The sequence below is a fragment of the Mesoplodon densirostris genome, chromosome 16 (genome assembly GCF_025265405.1).
Source record: "Mesoplodon densirostris isolate mMesDen1 chromosome 16, mMesDen1 primary haplotype, whole genome shotgun sequence".
NCBI lineage: Eukaryota > Metazoa > Chordata > Mammalia > Artiodactyla > Ziphiidae > Mesoplodon > Mesoplodon densirostris.
In genome coordinates this window covers 44098340-44120825 of record NC_082676.1, presented here as the reverse complement: position 1 = coordinate 44120825, position 22486 = coordinate 44098340, and the positions used below count along the sequence as shown (strand labels likewise).

The 22486-nt window shown below is 49.7% G+C and overlaps 1 protein-coding gene across 2 annotated transcripts; it reads left to right on the top strand.

Annotated features, from left to right (window-relative positions):
* Nucleotides 1-2732: 2732 nt before the first annotated feature.
* LOC132476076 (integrin alpha-X-like) lies at nt 2733-21889 on the top strand. Of its 2 annotated transcripts, XM_060077792.1 has the most exons (30): nt 3402-3499; nt 4080-4182; nt 4657-4760; nt 5050-5120; nt 5273-5387; nt 6815-6945; nt 7077-7222; nt 7470-7623; nt 7926-8076; nt 8281-8354; nt 8517-8646; nt 8757-8899; nt 9050-9190; nt 9279-9488; nt 11679-11809; nt 11942-12099; nt 12241-12395; nt 13110-13241; nt 13330-13403; nt 13621-13762; nt 16606-16722; nt 16817-16896; nt 16987-17070; nt 18602-18680; nt 18791-18898; nt 19009-19092; nt 19296-19409; nt 19532-19633; nt 19893-20003; nt 20547-21889. In XM_060077792.1, the coding sequence occupies exons 1-30, from the start codon at nt 3439-3441 to the stop codon at nt 20643-20645; spliced, it is 3504 nt and encodes a 1167-aa protein (XP_059933775.1). In that variant the 5' UTR covers nt 3402-3438; the 3' UTR covers nt 20646-21889. The 2 variants fall into 2 exon arrangements, with proteins under 2 accessions (XP_059933774.1, XP_059933775.1); XM_060077791.1 differs by lacking the exons at nt 18602-18680; nt 18791-18898; nt 19009-19092; ... (2 more) ...; nt 19893-20003; nt 20547-21889 and adding an exon at nt 2733-2789 and having other exon boundaries at nt 3411-3499; nt 16987-17236.
* The last annotated feature ends 597 nt before the right edge of the window (nt 21890-22486 follow it).

Below are 22486 nucleotides of genomic sequence, written 5' to 3'. Positions count from 1 at the left end.
ACTGACTCATGATCCCACTGGGCTGAGAAGATGAGTAACTGGGGTGTCTACCCCTTCCTTGCTTATATCATGCCCTTCAATTGCCATCTTTTTCTGGAAATATCAAAGTCATGATTCACTGAAATAGGGCTGTGGGTTTTAGACACCCTAAGGTCTTGGCTGGAGCCTCACTGTCCTCATCTGTAAAATGAGTGTGCTGAATTAAGAACCCATCCTGTTCTACACTTTTACGATCCAAGTTATCCTTGCCAAAGGCAAGGTGCCTTACCGTGACTTTTCTCTGAAGCATCATGGAAGTACGTTGGGCAGCTTGAGAGAAGAAATGAAGTCTTACTGGTCAAGGATTCTTATCTTGTCCATCCTCACTCATCCAGGGTGGGACCCAAGTCTAAGAAAAGAGAGCGAAGGAAAGGCCAGGTTCAAGGTCCTTCGAAGGCTGGTGGTCTCTCGACCTGTCCACAACACCAGCCCTGAGTCTCCCAGACTTCTTCTGGTTTAAATCATTTCTGGTTGTCTTTTATCCTCTCCAGGATCTGGGCCACTTCTCCTTTCTCTTTATTGGGTTTTTCTGTCACCATTTCCTTCTTGGAATTGAACCCCTGCACCCTCGCTCTCTCCCTCTCTCAAATTTTCTTCATCGCCAAGAATTCCAGGGCCTTTATCCAGCCATGTTGTGTCTGAGGTCTCCTCAGGGCTGCTCCCCTCCGGGTGACATTGCTACTCCCATCCCTGTCCCCTCCCCCTCCCCCACTGCCCTGGCACAGCCCACTCCAGGGTCACCAATGGCCTCTGTAGCCAGATCCAGAGACTTCCTCATTTCTTACTTCACTCAGTGTCACTTGACAGCAGCCTGTGATGTTGTTCACACTCCTTCTCTCCACGCTGCCTTTGCACTGTGCCCTTCTCTCTCCTTCTCTGTGGACACTTTCTTTCCCCACCTTCTTGAGCCCCTATTCTGTGGCCATCATTGGCGTTGCCTTGGGACCCAGCCCAGGCCCATTTTTCTCCTTCCTCTTCACACTCCCATCAGGATCTCATCCAGCACTTCTGCCGATGGTTTCAGAACTCATCTCCAGCCCAGACTTTTCTCCTGAGATCCAGCCCTGCACACCCTTCAGAATGTGGAGGCTTCCGCCGTTGGGAAGCGCACTTACCTAATACAATAATCATCATAGCATAGTAAGGATAATAGCCAATAATAAAAGCTCTTAAATATTCTTTCGAGCATTTTCACACTTACAAACTCAACTGTCCCAGCAAAAATAGGAGGTGTGTTTTGTTTGTTTGTTTGTTTTTGCGGTACGCGGGCCTCTCACCGCCGCGACCTCTCCCTTTGCGGAGCACAGGCTCGGGACGCACAGGCTCAGCGGCCATGGCTCACGGGCCTAGAGCTCCGCAGCATGCGGAATCCTCCCGGACCGGGGCACGAACCCATGTCTCCTGCATCGGCAGGCAGACTCCCAACCACTGCGCCACCAGGGAAGCCCAGGAGGTGTGTATTTTTATTATCATACCATTTTGCAGAGGAGGAAACAGGCAGAGGGGTCGGAAGAGCCCACGTTTTTTTTTTAACTTTTAAAATTTTTATTTTTTAAAGTTTGTATTTTTATCAAAGTTATACATAGGCACAGTCAAATTATTTTACAAGCTTTGCTATGAAAAATATCAGGCCCTTATCCTTTCCCTCCACGGGAGCAGTGGTTTTCAATGAAAGAGCCCAAATACTTTTTTTAAAATTAAATTAAATTTATTTTTATTTTTATTATTTTAAAAAAATTTTAGTGGAGTATAGTTGATTTACAATGTTGTGTTAGTTTCTGTACAGAAAAGTGAATCTGTTATACATATACATATATCCACTCTTTAAAATTATTTTCCCATATAAGTCATTACAGAGTATTGAGAAGAGTTCCCTGTGCTATAAAATAGGTCCTTATTAGTTATCTATTTTATATATATAGTGTGTATATGTCAATCCCAATCTCCGAATTTATCCCTCCCCACCCTCCTTTCCCCCATGGTAACCATTAGTTTGTTTTCTATATCTCTGACTCTATTTCTGTTTTGTGAATAAGTTCATTTGTACCATTTTTTTAGATTCCACATATAAACAATATCATATATATAATATTTGTGTTTCTCTGTCTGACTTACTTCAGGTCCATCCATGTTGCTGAAGATGACATTATTTTGTTCTTTTTTATGAGCCCAAACTCTTAAACACCATGTTTTGGTTTCCTCAACACCAAAGTTGCCCTAGCCCACCACCCGTCCCTCCTCCAGTACCCTCCAGCTCAGGGACCATCACCACTGTCCATGCCTTAGGGACAAGTCAGCCTTCAGTTCATCCCCATGGCCACCAGCTCACCCACAGGCCCCCATCACCTCTCTCCTCAATGATCTGTCTCCAGCTAGCTCCCAAGGAAACTGTGCCCTACACAGCCCCTCTTTCTAGCTTTCTGAAACATAAAATTGAAGCTCTCAGTCTTCATAATTTGCTTCTATGCTTCCCTCTGTCCTCAAGATAAAATCAACAGGCCTTAAGGGGGCTTTCTGGGCCTGGGGCCTGCTTCCCCTTCCCTCCTCCCCCACTGACCTCATCTCTTGTCACTTCCTACCTCCCACTGTCTGGTTTCTATCACTGATTTCCTAAGAGGCCCTCCTGCCTCTTCCACAGTTGGCCAACCCTTCTGAAATATGCTCCCCTCTAGTCAGTTGCCTTCAAGACTTAGATCAAGTGTCACCTCTTCAGTGAAGCCTTCCTGGAAATCCACATGCTTCCAAACTGGGTAAGATACCTTGTGACCGATGAGTACTGTCTCCTTTCACAGCAATGTCTTGCTGTTTACATATTTTTCTTCTTCACTGATCCCAGGGCTGGGGCCCTGTGGCTTGTGTTTTCTCCCTCTGCTAACAGAGGGCTTGCATAATCAGCCTCAGATTAGACTTGCTGAATAAATGATGAAAAAATGAGCAAATACTCACTCTGTACCCCCTCCTAGGGTCCAGCTACTTGACTCCTGGGCCCAGAGGTTTCCAGGTCCAAAAAGGAGGGTTCCTACCAGAGTTTCTCTTCGGGCCCTGACCCCACCTTGGCATCTACCCCTTCCCCTCCCCAGGTTAACTGAAGTTTCAAGGTCAAGGGGAAACTTTTGCCAGTATAATGAGGGAACCTGGAGAGGTAGGGCAGGGCAGGAGATTTGCATCCACCCGAGCCTAGGGTGGGGAGACAGAGAAGCAAGTCATGTCATCTCTGGACACAGAGTGTGTGGGCTGCCTGGCCCCTTTCTTTTCCTATTTTAGTTGCATTCTCCGCCCTCCACCTCTGAGTCATGCTGACAACTTCCCTCCCTACCTCCGGCCTCCTGTGACCCTCTCTGCTTACTTGCTTTCTTGGCACCTTGGTCCAGCTGTTTCCCTGGTGGCTCAGATGCTCCGATGCCCATGTCTGATCTTCCAGTCATGACCAGGACCAGGATTTTCCTCCTCCTGTCGATGGGTAAGCTGAGAGTCACGATGAAGGGGGAGGAGGGGATGGGGGTCCAGGTAGGGAGAGAGCTGAGAATGCATGCTTTGAACTCAGACATTAGGGGAGGGATCTGGAGTTATACCAGGTTTGGGATCTGGAGTTTGTGGGGGTTGAGAGGGTACTGAACCAATTTTAGGGAAGTTCAAGAGATTCTGGAAGAGAGGCCGGTTGCCTGGACAATCCAAACGTTTTTCAAGTAGGCAGAATGAGTCAATCTTATACTCTGTCCACTGCATCCATTTGTCCCCAGGTTTTCCTGGATTCTTCCTCATAGGAGCCCAGGGAGAGGGTTGGGGAAGGAGTGTCTTTAGAGCTTGGGTGTTGCTCTGTGGAAATGAAGAACTGAAATTTGCTAGCAGACCAGTGGGTGAACAGCTATTTCTGGACCATCTGAAGGAGAGAAGCAGGGCTGAGCCTGGGGGTCCAGAAGACCAGGAGATGCTGGGGCATTGCACCTGGAGGGGACAGTTGGGGGGTAGGCTGGGGGCCAGGGAGATGGAGCAGAAGGGAGAACCTTCACCAAAGTGTGTCTCCTCCCCCTCCTCCCCAGCCCTGGCTTCCTCTTTCTGCTTCAACTTGGACATAGACCAGCCAACAATCTTCCATGTGAACAGCGCTGGGTTTGGATACAGCGTGGTCCAGTATGCCAACTGGTGAGGACTGTGTGGTGTCTGGCGTTTTGCTCTCAACTACTCCTCCCCTGTCCCTCCCCACATCCCTCTCTTTATTCACAAACTCTCCTCTGTCTGCCATGGCAATTCCCGCCAAGGCTATGAAGAGTTGGACTGAAAGAAGGACCATGTTGCCATCTCGAGGACCCCAGCTAACTTTATTTATTTCTTAAGCAATTATGAAGTGCCAGGCACCCTTTCGTGGGCACTGATTCCATCCTCACAGCAACCTTATGCTGTAGGAATCCATCACTCAACAAATGTTTATTGAGCATCTATTACTAAATGTCTCAGGAGCCAGGCGTACACCAGAGCATAAAAGGGACAAAAATCTCTCCCATGTGGAATTTAAATTGTTATTAATCTCCACTTTACAGATGAGGAAACTGAGGCTCAGAGAGGCAGTCTGGCTCTGGCATCCACACTCTTAGCTGCTGTGTTCTTTTCTCCCCCTAGGCTGGTGGTTGGAGCCCCCCAGGAGATAAAGGCTGCCAATCAAACGGGCGGCCTCTACCAGTGCGACTACAGCATGGGCAAGTGTGAACCCATCCTCCTGCCGGGTGAGTCACTGCCCCCGGCTGAGACCCAAGTCCAGTCTCCCATGCTCTGGGGGCCTGTGGAGAGCACAGGATACCTACTTCTTGGCTTCAGCTCTGTCTGCAGACCCTTACCCTCAGACAGGCTTCCTGACCCACTCAGAGTCTCCCTTCCCAACACACCCCTGTACCCCCATACCTCCATCAAGACCTGAGAGCCCCCTTCACCTGTCAGACCCCTAATCTCCCAGAGATGAGGTGTTCCCTGCCTCCTCTGTCCTGAGGGTGACCACGCACACATCTGTACCTTCAGTGCCTCCAGAGGCTGTGAACATGTCCCTGGGCCTGTCCATGGTGGCCACCACCAGCCCCTTTCGGCTGCTGGTGAGTTGCCCTGGGTCACGGGAGCATCCTGAGGGAAAGAGTGGGGACCTGGGGCTGCTGGTGCTGGGGGTCTCGTGAAGGGTGAAGGTGCTGGGATGGGAGGGTGGGACAGAAGCGGGGCAACCCCTCCCACCAGGCCCCTCTGTCCACAGGCCTGTGGCCCCACCGTGCACCATGCATGCAGGGAGAACATGCACTTGACCGGGTTTTGCTTCCTGCTGGTCTCCCCGTCCCGGCAGGCCCAGAGGATCCCGGCTGCCCTGCAGGGTGAGTGTTTGGGGCCACTGAGTCCTTCAAGGTACCTATACACCTCTGGTTTGCAGTGGAGCCAGAGACACCCCAAAGTGGATAAAAAAAAGGGATCCAGAAAAAAAATTTACTGGATGGTATTGTGATTCCGAACATGGGCTGGAGGGGTCACCGCCTGCTTTTACACCTGCCCCATCATTGTCCCACCGCAGGACCTTTCCTAGGACCTTTCCCTCTCTGAGCTTCAGTTTCTTCATCTGCCTGTGGGATAATATCACACCCAACTGAGAGTAACATACAGTGATCCTCGGCCAGGGTCTGGTACAGGGCCTGGCATGTGGTGAGGGCTCAGTTAATGCCAGCTGCAAGAATTTTTAGAGTGAAGGGCGTTTATTTTCACACAATGCACCCTGCAGTATAGCCAATTAGTTCACGCAGCAGGTTGGGAAAGGGTGAGGTGGGTGCAGGCAGTCTGAGCAGTGTATATGTATGTGTGTGTACGAGTATATGTGTATGTGTGTATGTATGTGTATGTGCATGAGTGTGTGATGTATGTATACATGTATATGTGTGTGTTGTGTTATGTATGTGTGTGTGTGGTGTATGTGTATATGTGTATGTGTGTATATGTATATATGTGTGTGTGTGTGCATGTTGAGGCACAGGGCCCAGCCTCCCTGGTGCTGACAGGGAAGGGGGATGAGGATGTGGAACAGTGAGCTTTTCAGACTCCCCGCCCCCGGAACCGGGGCAGGCCGAGGCCCCTCCCTGGTTTCACATTCACACTCAGGCCGTTGGAGAGACTGACGTCTGGGGCCCTGAATGGGGTGCCCCTCCCAGCACCTCCTAGGTTCTAGATTCATCCACAGGTGCCTGGGCTACCATCAGGACACCCCTCTCTCTGATGGGAAGCCTTGGGGGCAGAAGGGGGCAGCTGGGAGCTAGATAGGAATCTCCCTGAGCAAGCCAAGCCAGGAGAGCTTCCGCTTCTGAGGACAGATTCGTCACTCACTCTGAGGACAGCATAGGACCAGTGTGCCACTGTTGCCAGGGATGACATTAAAAATATTTAACACAAGTACAGTTTGGCGCTGACCAACTGGGGGTGTACCGGGCCAGGGGCTGGAACAAGGTCCTTTTAGTGCTGGATGGTGGGCATGTTGGGGGAGAAGGTGGGGTAGGGTCAGGGGGCGGGGCACGGACAGCTGAGGAAGAAGGAGGGGCCCCCAGCCTCTCACCATCTGGATTGGAGGAATTGTTACTTTTTTATCAACCAGGTGTGAGCAGCTGAATCACAGATATGTCCTCTTTAGAGACTTCAGGAGACCAAAGGGCCCTGCTCTAGGCAGGAATTAGGGCAGCCCCTGGGAGGGTGGGTTCCCGTGGCCAGGAGGCCCTGGCTTTGGGAGTGTCCCTCGGGGGACTGGTGCCACCTCCTTCTCCAGAGTGCCCGAGGCAGGAGCAGGATATTGCCTTCCTGATCGACGGTTCAGGCAGCATCTCCTCCACCGATTTTGCCAAAATGCTGAAATTCGTGAAGGTTATGATGAGCCAGTTCCAGAGTCCCAGCTCCCAGGTGTGCTCTCAGGGGAGGGAAGGAAAGGGTGCAGCCGCCCCCTCGCCCTCCCCTCCCCAGGGGAAGCTTGTGGGAGGAACCCCAGGGTTCTGGTGCCTTGGCCCGGCCCCCAGCCCTGTGTGGTTCTCCAGTTCTCCCTGGTGCAGTTCTCCCACAAGTTCCAGGTGCACTTCACTTTCAAAGCTTTCGCAACCAGCTCAAACCCACTAAGCCTGCTGAACTCCGTACAGAAGCTGAATGGGCTCACGTACACGGCCACAGCCATCAGGAAGGTCACGTGAGTCCTGACTCCTCCCAGGTCTTCGCCCAAAGCATCTGGGTCTTCCTTTGGGCCGCATCTGTCTCCAAGAGGAAGGGAGAGATGGGTACTGGAGTTCAGCCTGTGGTCTCCTCACCAAGCCGGGGGCCTCTGGGTGGGACGGGGGCATCACAGAGGAAGTGGCATCTCCTTGTTCTCACAAAGGCATCAGAGGCTAAGCAGCAGCTCTGTTCACTGGCCTCTGGACCCTCATCTTCTCTTACAGAGAACAGCTGTTCAGTGCCTTATATGGGGCCCGAAAAGATGCCTCCAAAATCCTCATCGTCATCACTGATGGGCGGAAAGAAAATGACCCTCTGGATTACAAGGATGTCATTCCCGGTGCTGAGGCTGCTGGCATCATCCGCTATGCAATTGGGGTAGGATGTGGGGATGCCCTCCCACTTCCTCCTCCCCTCTCATCCTCTTAAGCCACCTTCCCTTTCAAGGACAGAAACCCCAGCTCTCTCAGCTTCTACTTCAGGATGAAAACTCTGTTTCAGCCTGGGGTATCCTCATCCTTTCCCTAAGCTCCTTGATGAGGCTGTCTGTGCCTCATTTTTCTTGCCTGTACACTGGGTGTAATAATATTAACCTTGCAGGGTTATTCGAGGGTCCCAGCATCCAGCAGGCATATTATAGTTATGATTATTTTCACTGAATTGGTCTTTGCTGGGGACAGGTGGGATTGGCTTTTCAAAATATACATTCCTGGCAAGAATTAAAGGACATCGCATCGAAGCCCTCCCATGAACATATATTTAGAGTGGAGAACTTTGATGCTTTGAGAGACATTCAAAACCAACTGAAAGAGAAGATCTTTGCCATTGAGGGTAAGTCAGAGATGGAACTACTCACTTCAGAAACCCTCACCCATAAATGTTTTTCCTTCTAGAACCTGGACCCCTATGTCATGGGCCAGTCTTTCCCTTTGGGTATTAGTCTCCAAAATGAGATCTTCTTAAAGCTGAGATCCTTCTTGAACCTGGCAAAGCCTGTCTTTCCCCATGGATCCTAGGTGTCATGCCTTTCCCCAGGTACGCAGACCATAAGCAGCGGTTCCTTCGAACTGGAGATGTCCCAGGAGGGCTTCAGTGCTGTGTTCATGCCTGTGAGTGGGGCCCCTTTCAGGCCACTGATGTAGGGTGGGGCAGAGATGGGCGGAAGGAAGGCAAGAGTGAGTATCAGGCGAGTGGGCGGAACCATTGGCAGCCATTGTTTTGGAATAGGCTATCTTCTTCTTCCCACCTGTTCTGGAATCCTTTCCTCCCAGGATGGACCAGTCCTGGGGGCTGTGGGGAGCTTCAGCTGGTCTGGAGGTGCCTTCCTGTACCCCCTAAATAGGAGCCCCACCTTCATCAACATGTCTCAGGAGCACGCGGACATGAGTGACTCTTACCTGGGTGAGGCAAGGCTGTGGTCGGAGGGCCGGGCGGGAGACGGGCTGCCTGGGAAGAGCAGGGGCCCGTGGGTGGGGAGTGGAAGCCTCTGTGCTGAGGCCTGGTCCCCTCAGGTTACTCCACAGAGCTGGCCGTTTGGAAGGGGGTACACAGCCTGGTCCTGGGGGCCCCCCGCCATCAGCACACCGGGAAGGTTGTCATCTTCACCCAGGTGTCCGGGCAATGGAGGCCGAAGGCTGAAGTCACAGGGACACAGGTTGGGTGTGGAGGAGGCTCTCCAGGGGCAGAGAGGGAGATGAAGTGGGTGCGGGGCCCAGCAGGGAGGGGCTGGTATCTGGGGGGAGGCGGGACCTGGCCCAGAGCGGGTGCAGGGGTAGGCAGGATGACTCCACGCTCTGCCCTCCAGATCGGCTCCTACTTCGGGGCCTCCCTCAGCTCCGTGGACGTGGACAGAGATGGCAGCTCCGACCTGGTCCTCATCGGGGCCCCCCATTACTATGAGCAGAGCCGGGGGGGCCAGGTGTCCGTGTGCCCCTTTCCCCGCGGGGTGAGTGGCTGATGAGACCCGGGCTGGGCGGGGTCTGGGTGTGGAGGGGTCGCCTGGGGTGGGACCTGACACTGTTTTTGTTCTGCAGAGGGCTAAGTGGCAGTGTGGTGCTGTCCTGCGAGGGGAGCAAGGCCACCCCTGGGGCCGCTTTGGGGCAGCTCTGACGGCTCTGGGGGATGTGAACGGGGACAGGCTGACGGACGTGGCCATCGGGGCCCCGGGAGAGCAGGAGAACCGGGGTGCTGTCTACCTGTTTCACGGAACCTCAGGACTGGGGATCAGCCCCGCCCACAGCCAGGTGAGGCCCAGTCACTGTCGGTGGCTGTTGCCACAGCAACCTCCTCCAGGCTTTTCCCTGTCTTTGACACTGCTGCGTGGAAAATTCTTTTTTCCCTTATCTCTTTTGTCCAGCACTGAGCACCTAGTAGACAGCAAGCAAAATCTGTGGAAGTTGAGAAATGGAAACATTGATACGTTCCCTGCTTTACATGGTGACTTGATACTTGAGGGGGTTCTCCACCCAAGCCTTTTAGTCCCCCAGTAGTTTTACACTGTACACAGGCCAGGCATTAGCAAACTCATTTTAGAGATGAAATCTGGGGCATGGAGAAGATAAGTGCCTTGACTTGTCCAAGGTTTATAGTGGATCAAGAATGATGATGAGGGAGGTTCCAACCTCCTGACTCTAACCCAATGCTCCATCTCTTGGAGCCTCCCTTTGCCAGTCAGTTTAGTTCTGGTGGCCTCAGTCTGCCTGTCCACTCACCCCTTCATCTCCCTGGATGCCATGACTTTATTCTCTCCTGCCGTCAGTAATCCTGCCCAATGCCCATAGGCAGGAGCCTTTCACCCAAGGGGGCAGGGTTCCCTGAGAAGGGAGGGCTGCTTCCCCTGGCAAAAGTTAAGGAAGCCCCAATTAAAAAATAAGGAAAGGATCTGAAAAGACTTTTCTTCAAAGATGATATACAAAGGACGAATACGCACATGAAAAGATGTTCAACATCATTAGTTACCAGTCATCAGGAAATCAAAACCACTTCACATCCACTAGGATGGCTAGAATCAGACAGACAGATGACAAGTGTTGGTGAGGGTGTGGAATATCTGGCACTCTCATCCACTGCTGGTGGGAATGTAAAATGATGCAGCTACTTTGGAAAACAGCTCCTCAAAAGGTTAAACACAGAGTTACTGTATGACCTGGCAGTTCCACCCAAGAGAATTAAAAACACGACCATACCAAAAAAGTTATACGTGATTGTTTATATTAGCATTATTTATAATAACCAAAAGGTGGAAATAACCCAAATGCCCATCAACTGATGGAACAGATAAATAAAATGTGGTATACCCATACAATGGAATATTATTCAGCCATGAAAGGAACGAAACACTGACACATGCTACAATATGGATGAACCTTGAAAACACTATGCTAAGTGAAAGAAGCCAGACCCAAAGGACCACATATTGTATGATTCTATTTACACGAAATGTCCAGAATAGGTAAATCCATAAAGACAGAAAGTAGATTAGTGGTTGTCAGGGGCTGGGGTGTAGAGGAAAATGAGGGGCATGGGGATGACATGGTGGTGAGATAAGTTCTCCTGCATACAAGGCTGTCTGGCTGTGTTTGTACTATTTCTACCCCCTCTTCCTTTGTAACTGGTAAATTTCTCTTTCATTTTATTATTACTACTCTCAATGTCTGCCAGTCCCATCAGTGCCCAGAGATTTAAAGGGTATATTCTTAAAGGGACTGGTCGTTACAGGAGCCATGGAAATAAAAGGGGAGGGACCCACAGGGCAGGTGGTCCAGGAGCGTAGAATCTGCATATGGATGCAGCCCCTCCCCATCCCGACCTGGTCCCACCTTGTCTTCTGAAGAGACAGGGTGGCTACAGAGAGCAAAAAGGGGTCTTGGGCATGAGGTCAGAGAGTCTGATTTCAAGTCTGGAATTGGCCTCTTAAAGGCCCTATGGCCTTGGCACCATCTGCAATGTGGAGGGTAGGGCTGGAGCTTTGATACTCATAATAGTAAGTTACTGACTAGTGACCATACGTCAGGTGTGGTTCTAAGAACTCCGTGAATTAATTCATTTAATTCTCTGAGGTGTTATTATCCCAGCTGAGGGATGAGGAAACAGGCACAGAAAGACTGACTCCTGACCTAAGGTCCCATGGCTCATAAGTGAAGGAGCCAAAATCAAAACCCAAGACTAACTAGCTGAGTGAGTGAACAAAACTCAGGTCACCAGGCCAGTCTTTCCATCTCCACTTCTTCATTTACGTTCTAGAAACCTTCCCTTGTCTCTAGTCACCATTTTCCCATCCCCACCTCTCTCTTTAGGCACTTCTTGGAGATGTCTTTTTACCGCTCACCCCTTCGTTCTGTCTCCCATACCCCCAACTCCCTGCTCCTCTCGTTCTTCTGTCCAGCTTGTTTCCATCACCCCCCAACCTGACTTGCCTCTTCCTCTCTGGCCAGCGGATCACAGGCGCCCAGTTCTCCCCCAGCCTCCAGTATTTTGGGCAGTCGCTGAGCGGGGGTCAGGACCTCACCATGGATGGACTGGTGGACTTGGCTGTGGGGGCCTGGGGGTACGCACTGCTGCTCAGGTGAGAACAGCCTTCCCCAGACACTCCCCGGGTGGTCCTGGGTCTGCCTAGGACACCAGCCTCCCTACCTGCCCTCCCAGGTTGTCCTCCCAGGACCAAGGGCCTGTCCTCAGCTCAGTGTTCTGCCCGCAGGACCAGACCTGTGCTTAGGGTGTGGGCAAACATGCACATCACACCTCCAGAGATCACCAGGTCTGTGTATGAGTGCCGCCAGCAGCCGGCATTTGCCCAGTCTCTGGGTGAGGCCATTGTCTGCCTTCGTGTGTCTCAAAGTCCCAAGAACCGGTTGGGTGAGTTATTTCCCCTCTGACCAGAATGCCCTGACCCTGGGAGTCTCCAAGCCCAGGACTCCTGTCTCCTACCTTGCCCCTTGCCCATCTGGGAGGTTCCTCACTCTCTCAGCCTTTTCTATCCCCTGCTTTCCCCTACAGCTAACCTCCAAAGCGTTGTGACCTTTGACCTAGCCCTTGACCCTGGCCGCCTGAGTCCTCGTGCTGTCTTCGAGGAGACAAGGACTCGGAATCTGACTCGTGTTCGAGACCTGGGGCTGACACAGCACTGCGAGCCTGTGAGGTTGCTCCTGCCGGTGAGGGGACCTCAGAGTCCTGGGAAGAGAGGAAATTCTGAGGCTGGCAGGGGGCTGGGCAGGGAAAGAATGGGTGTGTTCTGGTCCTCGCTCCGCCCCAGCATGGCACACGGAATGCAGGAGGTACTTGAGGTACTTGACACATGTTGGTGGAGTGAGTGAGTGAATGGATGGATGAGGTTGGCTGCATCTGCCAGAGGCTACACGGCTGGATTTCAGGAAAAAGAGTACGGCTGCTTCGGAGAGCCATGGGGCGATGGGGATGGGATTCTTTTATCCAACTCCTCCTCTGAGACAGGCCCTGTCCTTGTCACCAGGGACACCACAGTGGACAAAACAATCATGCCCAGGGGGAGCTCTGTGAGAAGATCAAAAGTGATCAGATTCCTAAATAATAGATGTCAGGTAGTGATGAAGGCTATGAAGAGAGATAAAGCTGGGGAGAGGACAGAGAGGGTGTTGGGAGGTCACCGGGAGCAGTTTGGGGAGACCCTGAATAGAGTGAGTGAGCCTGTGGGAGGCTGCGGGAAGGATGTTCAAGACCAAGGACAACCACAGCAGGGGTTCTGCATGCAGAATCCTATGGATGAGCATTTATGGGGGGTGGATAGGTACCACTGTTACTCCATTTTACGGATGAGGAGACGGGACCCAGCTAGTAGCTGCGACGGTACTTTTCTTAACCAACTTCTCCCTCCAATGTCCGTTCGCCAGGCCTGTGTGGAGGACTCGGTGACCCCCATCATCTTGCGTCTCAACTTCTCCCTAGTGGGCAAGCCTATCTCTGGCTCTGGAAACCTCCAGCCTATGCTGGCAGTGGATGCCCAGAGATACTTCATGACCTCTGTGAGTCCTGGTGCTGGGCTCTTCCAGAGAGGGTGGAGGGTGTGGACTCCAGATCTTGGGGAAAACCCTGCTTTCCCTTCACTCTCAGCTCCCCTTTGAGAAGAACTGTGGTGCTGATCATGTCTGCCAGGACGACCTCGGCATCTCCTTTGGGGTCTCAGGGTGAGCGTCCAGCCCCTCAGACCTCCCCTGGTCCCCCAGCCCCCTTCCTGGAACTCAGAACTCCTGCCCCTGGCTGTCCCTAACATCTCTACCCAGTGCTCTGGACCCAGACATCCTGTCCCCATCTCTCCCCCGCTTTCCTACTCTGTGTTTCATCCCCACACCATTTCCAGCCTCAGTCACAGAATCACCTCTTCCCCTCTACCCCAACACCCAGCTTGAAGTCCCTGATTGTGGGGAGTAACCTGGAGCTGAACTTGGAAGTGAGAGTCTGGAATGATGGCGAGGACTCCTATGGAACCACAATCACCTTCTTCTACCCGCCGGGGCTATCTTATCGACGTGTGGCAGGGGGCCAGGTATTGTCCTCTCTGGGGAAGGAAAGGCTGATGGCGGGGGATCAGCAGAGACTCCTGTGCTGGGTTCAAGGCTCAGGCAGGGCTTCCATTGTTTAACAGCCTCTTGTAAGCCAAGAGGGCTGGGCTGATCGTGGTTTGATGGATGTGGTTGTGTTGGCTGGGGCATGCATTGGCTCATTCTGTGTTCAACTCTGGGCTTGGCATTTTAAGAGTGACCATTAGGAATGAATTCCCAGGAGGCTGCTAATGTGAAGAGAGCAAGGACCCTGCCTTACATTTCTTTGTATTCCACATCATATCAATATTTCTCTTTTAAAGGAAAACATATCTCGGCCTTCAAATACTTTATTTTATTTTATTTTTTTAACATCTTTATTGGAGTATAATTGCTTTACAATGGTGAGTTAGTTTCTGCTTTATAACAAAGTGAATCAGTTATACATATACATATAGCCCCATATCTCCTCCCTCTTGCTTCTCCCTCCCACCCTCCCTATCCCAGCCCTCTAGGTGGTCACAAAGCACCGAGCTGGTCTCCCTGTGCTATGCAGCTGATTCCTGCTACCTATGTATTTTAAAATTTGTAACATATATATAAGTCCATGCCACTCTTTCACTTCGTCCCAGCTTACCCTTCCCCCTCTCTGTGTCCTCAAGTCCATTCCCTACATCTGCGTCTTTATTCCTGTCCTGCCTCTAGGTTCTTCATAACCATTTTTTGTTTTTTTAGATTCCATATATATGTGTTAGCATACGGTATTTGTTTTTCTCTTTCTGACTTACTTCAGTCTGTATGACAGACTCTACATCCATCCACCTCACTGCAAATAACTCAATTTTGTTTCTTTTTATGGCTGAGTAATATTCCATTGTATATATGTGCCACATCTTCTTATCCATTCATCTGTTGATGGACACTTAGATTGCATCCATGTCCTAGCTATCGTAAATAGAGCTGCAATGAACATTGTGGTACACGACTCTTTTTGAATTATGGTTTTCTCAGGGTATATGCCCAGTAGTGGGATTGCTGGGTCATATGGTAGTTCTATTTTTAGTTTTTAAGGAACCTCCATACCGTTCTCCATAGTGGCTGTATCAATTTACATTCCCACCAACAGTGCAAAAGGGTTCCCTTTTATCCACACCCTCTCCAGCATTTGTTGTTTGTAGATTTTTTGATGATTCGGCCTTCAAATACTTTAAAACACTGTTCTGGGGAATTCCCTGGTGGTCCAGTGGTTAGGACTTGGTGCTCTCACTGCCGTGGCCCGGGTTCAATCCCTGGCTGGGAAACTAAGATCCCTCAAGCTGTGCAGCATGGAAAATATAAAATAAAATTAAATTAAAAGTAAGTAAAATAAAATAAAATACTGCTCTGTAGAAAAAGGAGTTGGATTTATTGGTTACTCTAGATCAGAGCTTGGCATACTTTATCTATAAAGGGCTAGATAGTAAATATTTCAGCTTTGTGGGCCACAGAGTGTCTTCACATCTTCTCAGCTCTGCTGATGTAAGGTGAAAGCAGCCATTGACAATATGTGTATGAATGAGCATGGCTGTGTGCCAATAAAACTTTATTTATAAAAGTTGGTGCTGGGCTGTCATATAGCAATCCCTGTTCTAGAGGACAGAACTAGGACCACAGGGAGTCAAAGAGAAACAGATTTTTAACAAAAATTTTATTATGAAAAATTATGTTAAACATTTACAAAAGAAGAGGGTAGTTCAACAAACCTCCCCCAAAATTATCACCCAGATTCAACAATGATCAACATTTCACCACATTTATGTCACCTGTTTTTTTTTCCCTTTACTCAAATATTTTAAAACCAATCCCAGACATCCTGTCATCACACACCTTCCTATTTCACTGTTATGGACAGTAGGGACAACTTACGTGACCCCATAGCCATTATCACACCCAATGAAATGAATGATGCCTTGGTATTTAGACCATAATCAAATTTCCTTAATTGTCTCAAAAATATTTTTTAACTGGTTTATTTGAACGAACATCTTAACTAGGTCTGCACATAATGTTTGGTTGGTCTCCCATGTCTCTCTTAAGCTAGTCTTCCCAATGGGAGCATATTTTGATCAATGCATGAAGAAATACACTAAGAATGGCAAACTCCAGCTGTGTGAGGGGTGAACATCCTATCACTGGAGGTACTTCTAGACACATCAACCAGATGCCATGTGTGGACCATTGTTGGATAATGTGTTTAAAAATGAACTGTAATGTAACATTTTTGGAGACCATCTAGGAAGACAGAGCATGACCTGGATATTAGCTGATCTTAGGGATCAGCTTTTGTTGAGTATGATTTGTTGAGTCTTGTCTTATGTTAAAAAATACCCTTGTCTGTTGGTGATACACATTGAAGTCTTTCAAGATGAAAGTATGTGATGTTAGGAATATGCTTTAAATTAATCAGGAAAAGAAAAAAAGAAAAAGAGAGTGGAGAACAGCTGAATAAAACAAGAGTAGAAAAATGTTGGTAATTTAAGCTGCGTGATGGGGACATGAGGTAGATTTACCTAGTCTCTCCACTTTTGAGTATATTTGAAATTTTCATAGTACAACCTTTTAAAAAGAACCATAAATAAAAAAGAAGAAAAGCAATTATACTCCAATAAAGATTTTTTTTAAAAAAGGAAGAAATGCTAATAAATCTGGGATTTCTACATTAGGAAGAAGTTTGACCAGATAGTGTTTAAAGATTTTTTAAAAGAAATATAACCTTAAGGTAGATTCCAGGAAACTGTGAGTACTTTATGGAGTCTCATTGGAACACTAGCAAATGCTCACTGGCCTTGGTTCACCTGTGCTTCCTTAGAACCAGCTGCAGTCATGTGCCCTGTGCCTGACCTGTGACAGTGCCCCCACCGGGAGCCAGGGCACCCTCAGCACCACCTGTAGCATCAACCACCTAATCTTCCATGAGGGCGCCCAGGTGAGCCTTGCTTCTGCACCCCCTACTCCCCTACCCACCCCCCGTCCTACTCCTCGGTGACCTCCCCCCTACCCCATTCCTACCTCTTCCTCAGATCACCTTCAGGGCCACCTTTGACGTCTCCCCCATGGCCATGCTGGGAGACCGGCTGCTTCTTGCAGCCAATGTGAGCAGGTGAGCTGGGCCAGGCCCAGGGCAGTGCTACCTCCCACTCAGCTTCCTCCTCTGGGGAACTTGCCAGCTGGGATCCTCCTCCTTTTCCAGTGAAAATAACACCCCCAAGATGAGCAAGACCACCTTCCGGCTGGAGCTCCCGGTGAAGTACGCCGTGTACACCATGATCAGCAGGTGCCACGCCACGACCTCCAAGGGCTCCTCCTCCATCACTCTGTGGGGCTCGGGGAATTCTCACTCTGCAGCAGCTGAACATCTGTGATATTTAAGTTTTATCACCACCTTCTCAATCGGTAGATGACACTGTTAGCAGCACTTACTAATCAATCATCGAGTGTTTATTGTGGGTTATTGATGACAATAGTAATTGTGATATTATTATCATTACATCCTACATTTAACAGAGGCTTCAGTTATCAGAAGCCTTTCTTTTTTTTTTTTTTTTTTTCTTTTTGCGGTATGTGGGCCTCTCACTGTTGTGGCCTCTCCCGTTGCGGAGCACAGGCTCCGGATGCGCAGGCCCAGCGGCCATGGCTCACGGGCCCAGCCGCTCCGCGGCATATGGGATCCTCCCAGACCGGGGCACGAACCCGTATCCCCTGCATCGGCAGGCGGACTCTTAACCACTTGCGCCACCAGGGAGGCCCTCAGAAGCCTTTCTTAAAAGCCTCAAGATCGTCCCGGGTTCCCTAAGACATACGAGATGTGACCCTGTTTTCAAGGTTCTTACAGCCTTATTGGGGAGCAAGTTTATCCTGATTCAAGGAAGAATCTCATCAGGGGCCTCCCTGTGGTTCTGTCTCCTGAGGCTACCTGAGTTTTCAAGGGGGCGAGGGGACGCTAGTGTCTCCTGTCAGGGGAGGCTTCAGCTAAACATTGAAGTGTCCATGGCATTGCGCTTAAGCCTTGGCATCTGGGCAGGACAATTCCTCACCACAAGGAACAGATTTACACTCTGTAGGGCTTTTAGAACCACCCCTCCCCTTTTTCCCAGTCTCCTTTGGGAAGGACGGGGGAAATGACCTGCTGGCTGCAGGGACTGGGGATCAGGGAAAAGCTGGATGAAAGGAAAAGGGCTTAAATGCTGCCCAAGGAGGGGTACACACGGTGTTTGACACTAAGGAGTCAAGCCAAGAGCTTGAGCAGATACCTTCAACAAATACCTTCCTAGCATCTACTATGTTCCAGGCACAGTGCTGTGGTTACTTTCCATAAATTCATTTGTCATTCAACAAAGGTTTATTGAGCCCCTATTATGTGTAATCAACACCAGACATAAGCCCCTGCCTTTGTGAGATCCACACACTCATGGTGTGAAACAGGCCCACATGGCTTAGCTTGGGTACCTTCCCCTGCTAGTTCTACCCACGAGCCTCCTTGGATTACCTCCTTCTGCCCAGGGTTTCACACTCTCGTTCACACCTGCACACTGGGGGCTCTCAGCAGCCCAGGCACCTGCCAGCTTGGAGCTTGCTTGCTGGTGTGAGCACCGGGGTTATCACACCTGCTTGCAGGGGACCCACAAGCAGGACATGACATGCCTAGGTGTGTGTGACTCTACACGTGTATTCTACAGTTGTGATTCTGTGGGTCGGGGCACTCTGAGCGGCCCCCAGGACAAAGCTGGGGTGTTTGAGAGCCTCCAGAGCCTCCTTAGGAGGCCCTAATGGAACTTCCCATCCGCCCACGCCTCCTCTCCCCTCAGCCATGAACAATCCACCAAGTACCTCAACTTCTCGGCCTCCGAGGAGGAGGAAAGCAGCAGGGCTCAGCACAGATACCAGGCAGGTGACGGTGACTCAGGAGCGTGGGCTGGGGCAGGGGCCCAGGAGCCAGAGATTCGGGAGGGATGTGGGGCTCAGCATGATCTTTGCCCTCACTGTCCTCCATGCAGGTGAACAACCTGGGACAGAGGGACCTGCCTGTCAGCATTGACTTCTCAGTGCCCGTGGAACTGAACCGGTTGACCGTGTGGAAGGATATGGAAGTCCTCCACCCTCAGGTACTCAAAGACTGTATGGCTTCTCCACTAATGCACTCTCCCTGGATTTCTTGGTCCTCATGAATCCCTGATGACCCCATCACATGCTTTCTCCCTGTGCGTTTTCCTAGAACCCATCCATTCAGTGCTCTTCAGAGAGAACAGTGCCCACAGAGTCTGACTTCCTGACCCACTTTCAGAAGAAGCCTGTCCTGGTGAGAGGGCTCTGGGATGTTCCCCACTGGAAGCTACACTTCAGAGGAATTTAATTCAGGAATGCATGTTACATTAGATGGATGTCTGCTGAACAGCCTGCTTGAGCTCAGATGTGGCTGCTCCCCTCAAATCAGACAGTTGAATGCTGTCTTCTACCTTCAAACTCACCTTTCTCTGGCCTGATGCCACTTCTCTTCCCCAGGACTGCTCCATTGCTGACTGCCTGAGGTTCCACTGTGACATCCGCTCCTTCGGCATCCAGGAGGAACTTGACTTCATCCTGAAAGGCAATCTCAGCTTCGGCTGGGTCAGCCAGGTGTGTCCCCTCCCAGACTCAGGTGGGGCCTGATGTGTCTGTGCCCACCTCAAGCCAGGGCATTTCTCTAACCCCGAGCCCTCCCCAGAGCTAGTTCTCAGCCTTCCCCTTCTCTTTTGCAGACACTGCAGAAGAAGGTGTTGGTTGTGAGTGTAGCTGAAATCATTTTCAACAGATCCGTGTATTCCCAGCTTCCAGGACAGGAGGCATTTTTGAGAGCCCAGGTAGTGGCCGTGTGGTAGGCAGTGACCAGGCTGGTCAGAGAGCTAAATCTGTGATGCTGAGTGTGGGGCTTGCAAGCCTGGAGAGAGGAAGGATGGAGGTCCCTGGGCAGGACAATTGTCCCTTAGCCTATGAATCCTTCTCTATCTCACTTCTTGGAGCAGAACCTGATGAAGAAGGGGAGGGAGTTAAAGGGGACCTGGGAGGAGTCTGGGATAGCAAGAGTCCTGATACTTTCTGATGGGGTCATCTCCACTCCAGATGGAGCTGGTGCTGGAGAAGTATGAGGTCTACAACCCCACCCCCATTATTGTGGGCAGCTCTGTGGGGGGACTGCTGCTGCTGGCTCTCATCATAGCCATACTGTACAAGGTGAGTATGTTCATCCCACTCCTGACACCGCCAGCATTTGGTCCCACACTTTCTACAGTGTAAGAAAGACTCACCATGGAGTCAGGCACACATTCTTCCTAAGTCACTGCATGTGAGAGATCCCTTCCCACCTGTGACATAACCAGTCCCCAGTTGACCCCATGTCCTATATGATTCTCAAGCCTCCTCTAATCTGTCTCCATTTCTTTTTCACTCTTCTCCACCTCTTTACATGTTTCCCTTAAACACAAATTAGAACATGAGAGCACAGCCTTGGATTTGATGTTGACACCACCACTGATTCTTTCCTTGACCATTGGCATGTGCTTGGTCCATGCTCGGTCTCAGCTTCTCATTCTGAAGGTGGTTCTACCCAGCTCACAGAACTGTGGCAAAGTCTAAATGACACAATTTATATAAAGTTCCTAGTGCAGTGCTGGAACATAGGGGGGTTCCAGAAATGGTGCTTGCTCCCCCTCCCCATCATCTCTTTTCCTCTCTTCCACTGGACTTCCTGATTTTCTTCTCCTTCCTCCCCAACAGGTTGGCTTCTTCAAACGTCAGTACAAAGAAATGATGGAGGGAGCAAATGGACAGACTGCTCCAGAAAATGGGACAGGAGACCCCCAAGTTGCCCAGTAAGAAACTACCTCCTGCTCTCCTTTGGACCTGCTCTCCCCTGAGAGGTTCCCTGGCCTTCTTACTTTCACCCAAGTCAGGCCTGTTGGGGAAGAACATTCCGTCTGAGGGAGGCTGGCATCAGGCTGCTTTCTCTCTTTGGGAGGATGCAGTGTGTTTGCACAAAGCACCTAGCCTGGGAAGGGCCATTGGTCTTGTCAAGGCTCCAACTGGAAATCCCAGGACAGGATCCCTGACATGCCTCTCCTGAGGACTTGACTTGGAATTTCTACCTAGAAATAGATGGACAATAGCCTGAGGTTCCAGTCTCCCTTCCTCCACTAACCACCGATGGTCTTCCTAAAATACAGTTCTGAACCAGGCTCTCATCCTCATCCATCTTCAGTGGCTTCCCATTACTCGCAGTGTAACTTCTGAACTCTTCAGCTTGTGAACTAATACACAGATGTTTCTTAAAAACCCTGGGATGTATTGAATGGAACATTGTCTGCATATGGTTAGTGATTGGAGAGCACTTTGAAGTCCTCTATCAGAGATGTGCTGCCCCCAATAAGGTCATTCTTATTATCATGCCACCCATCTCAGCATAACGCTCAAAGTGGTGCCTGGTGCTGACCTGGGAGTCAACACACAGCAGGCCATTCCCTGCCCTGGAGAGATCCCACTGCTGCCACAACCGAGGTGCCTGGGCCACGTGGACATTTTAGTTAGAAAAGCGGAAGGGGAGGCAGTTAATCATGTGACTTGAGGTGACATGGTCAACTGTATCCCCTTCTGTCCCAAAACTATCTCCCCCATCCATCATAGTGTCCAAAACCCTTTAGGATTTGGAAGTTTTGCGAACTCAGAAGGACCAATTTTGATGAAATTGTCTCAAGCTGGGCTCCATTTAGACTTTATGAGGATTGGGCTTTAGAGTATTATTTCTCAAAAGGTGCTCCACGAACCTCTGGCGGTCTCCAGTGGTCTCCTAAGTGCTATGTTTTAGAGGGAAAAAAAAAGCAGGAAACAGTTTTAAACCCACACATCTCACACATCTGAACCTGGTGACTTTCACGAAATCCTGTTATACCCTTAATAATTGTGTTCCTAAAGCTTGTCCCTGGACTCCAAGGACTTCAGGGGGCTCTTGACTAACATGCAGGCAATGGGTGCTATTTTTACATACTTTTCCTTCATGTTTTATTGCTTCCCTGCATTATATTTGCATTTTTTCAGGATTGCTATCTAATTGTATTCTATCTCCAAATCAAAAAAAGGATCAATGGCTCAAAAATTATTCATTGAAGCATAAAAGTTTGATTAAATCAATAAAACATAATTGCTGCAACTTAGAATAATGTCATCAAAATCAGTACTGAACGAGTTTCTAGTGCACATTGAGTATAAGGATGCATGAACGCTGGGATGAGTGATTATGAGCCAAAAAATTAAAATCTATCTAGAAAATATACCATCTGAAAATTGGATTTTATTGGGTCAGGTATCTGTTTGTTCCTAGGCTGTTGTCCATTATGAAACTTTGTCAAATCATACCATGAAACTATCAAAGCTTTTGTGTCATTTTCAAACAAAGTATAATGACCTCTCACATAAAGCAACAGAGGTTAGTTAGAATGACTGCAACATATCACTTTCCCATCTAAAATCAATTAATTTTATCATTGAAGACAGAGAAGACAGAAAAACTCCAGTGGCATAAATCAAAGTTGCTTTGATAGCAAAAGCATGTGCAAGTCACATAATTTCCAAGAAGCTTACAGAACCAGCAGTGAGGTTAATGTCTCCACAGAAGATTGCTTTTTGCTGCAAGTAACAGGAACACACAGAGTACATAAAGGCAT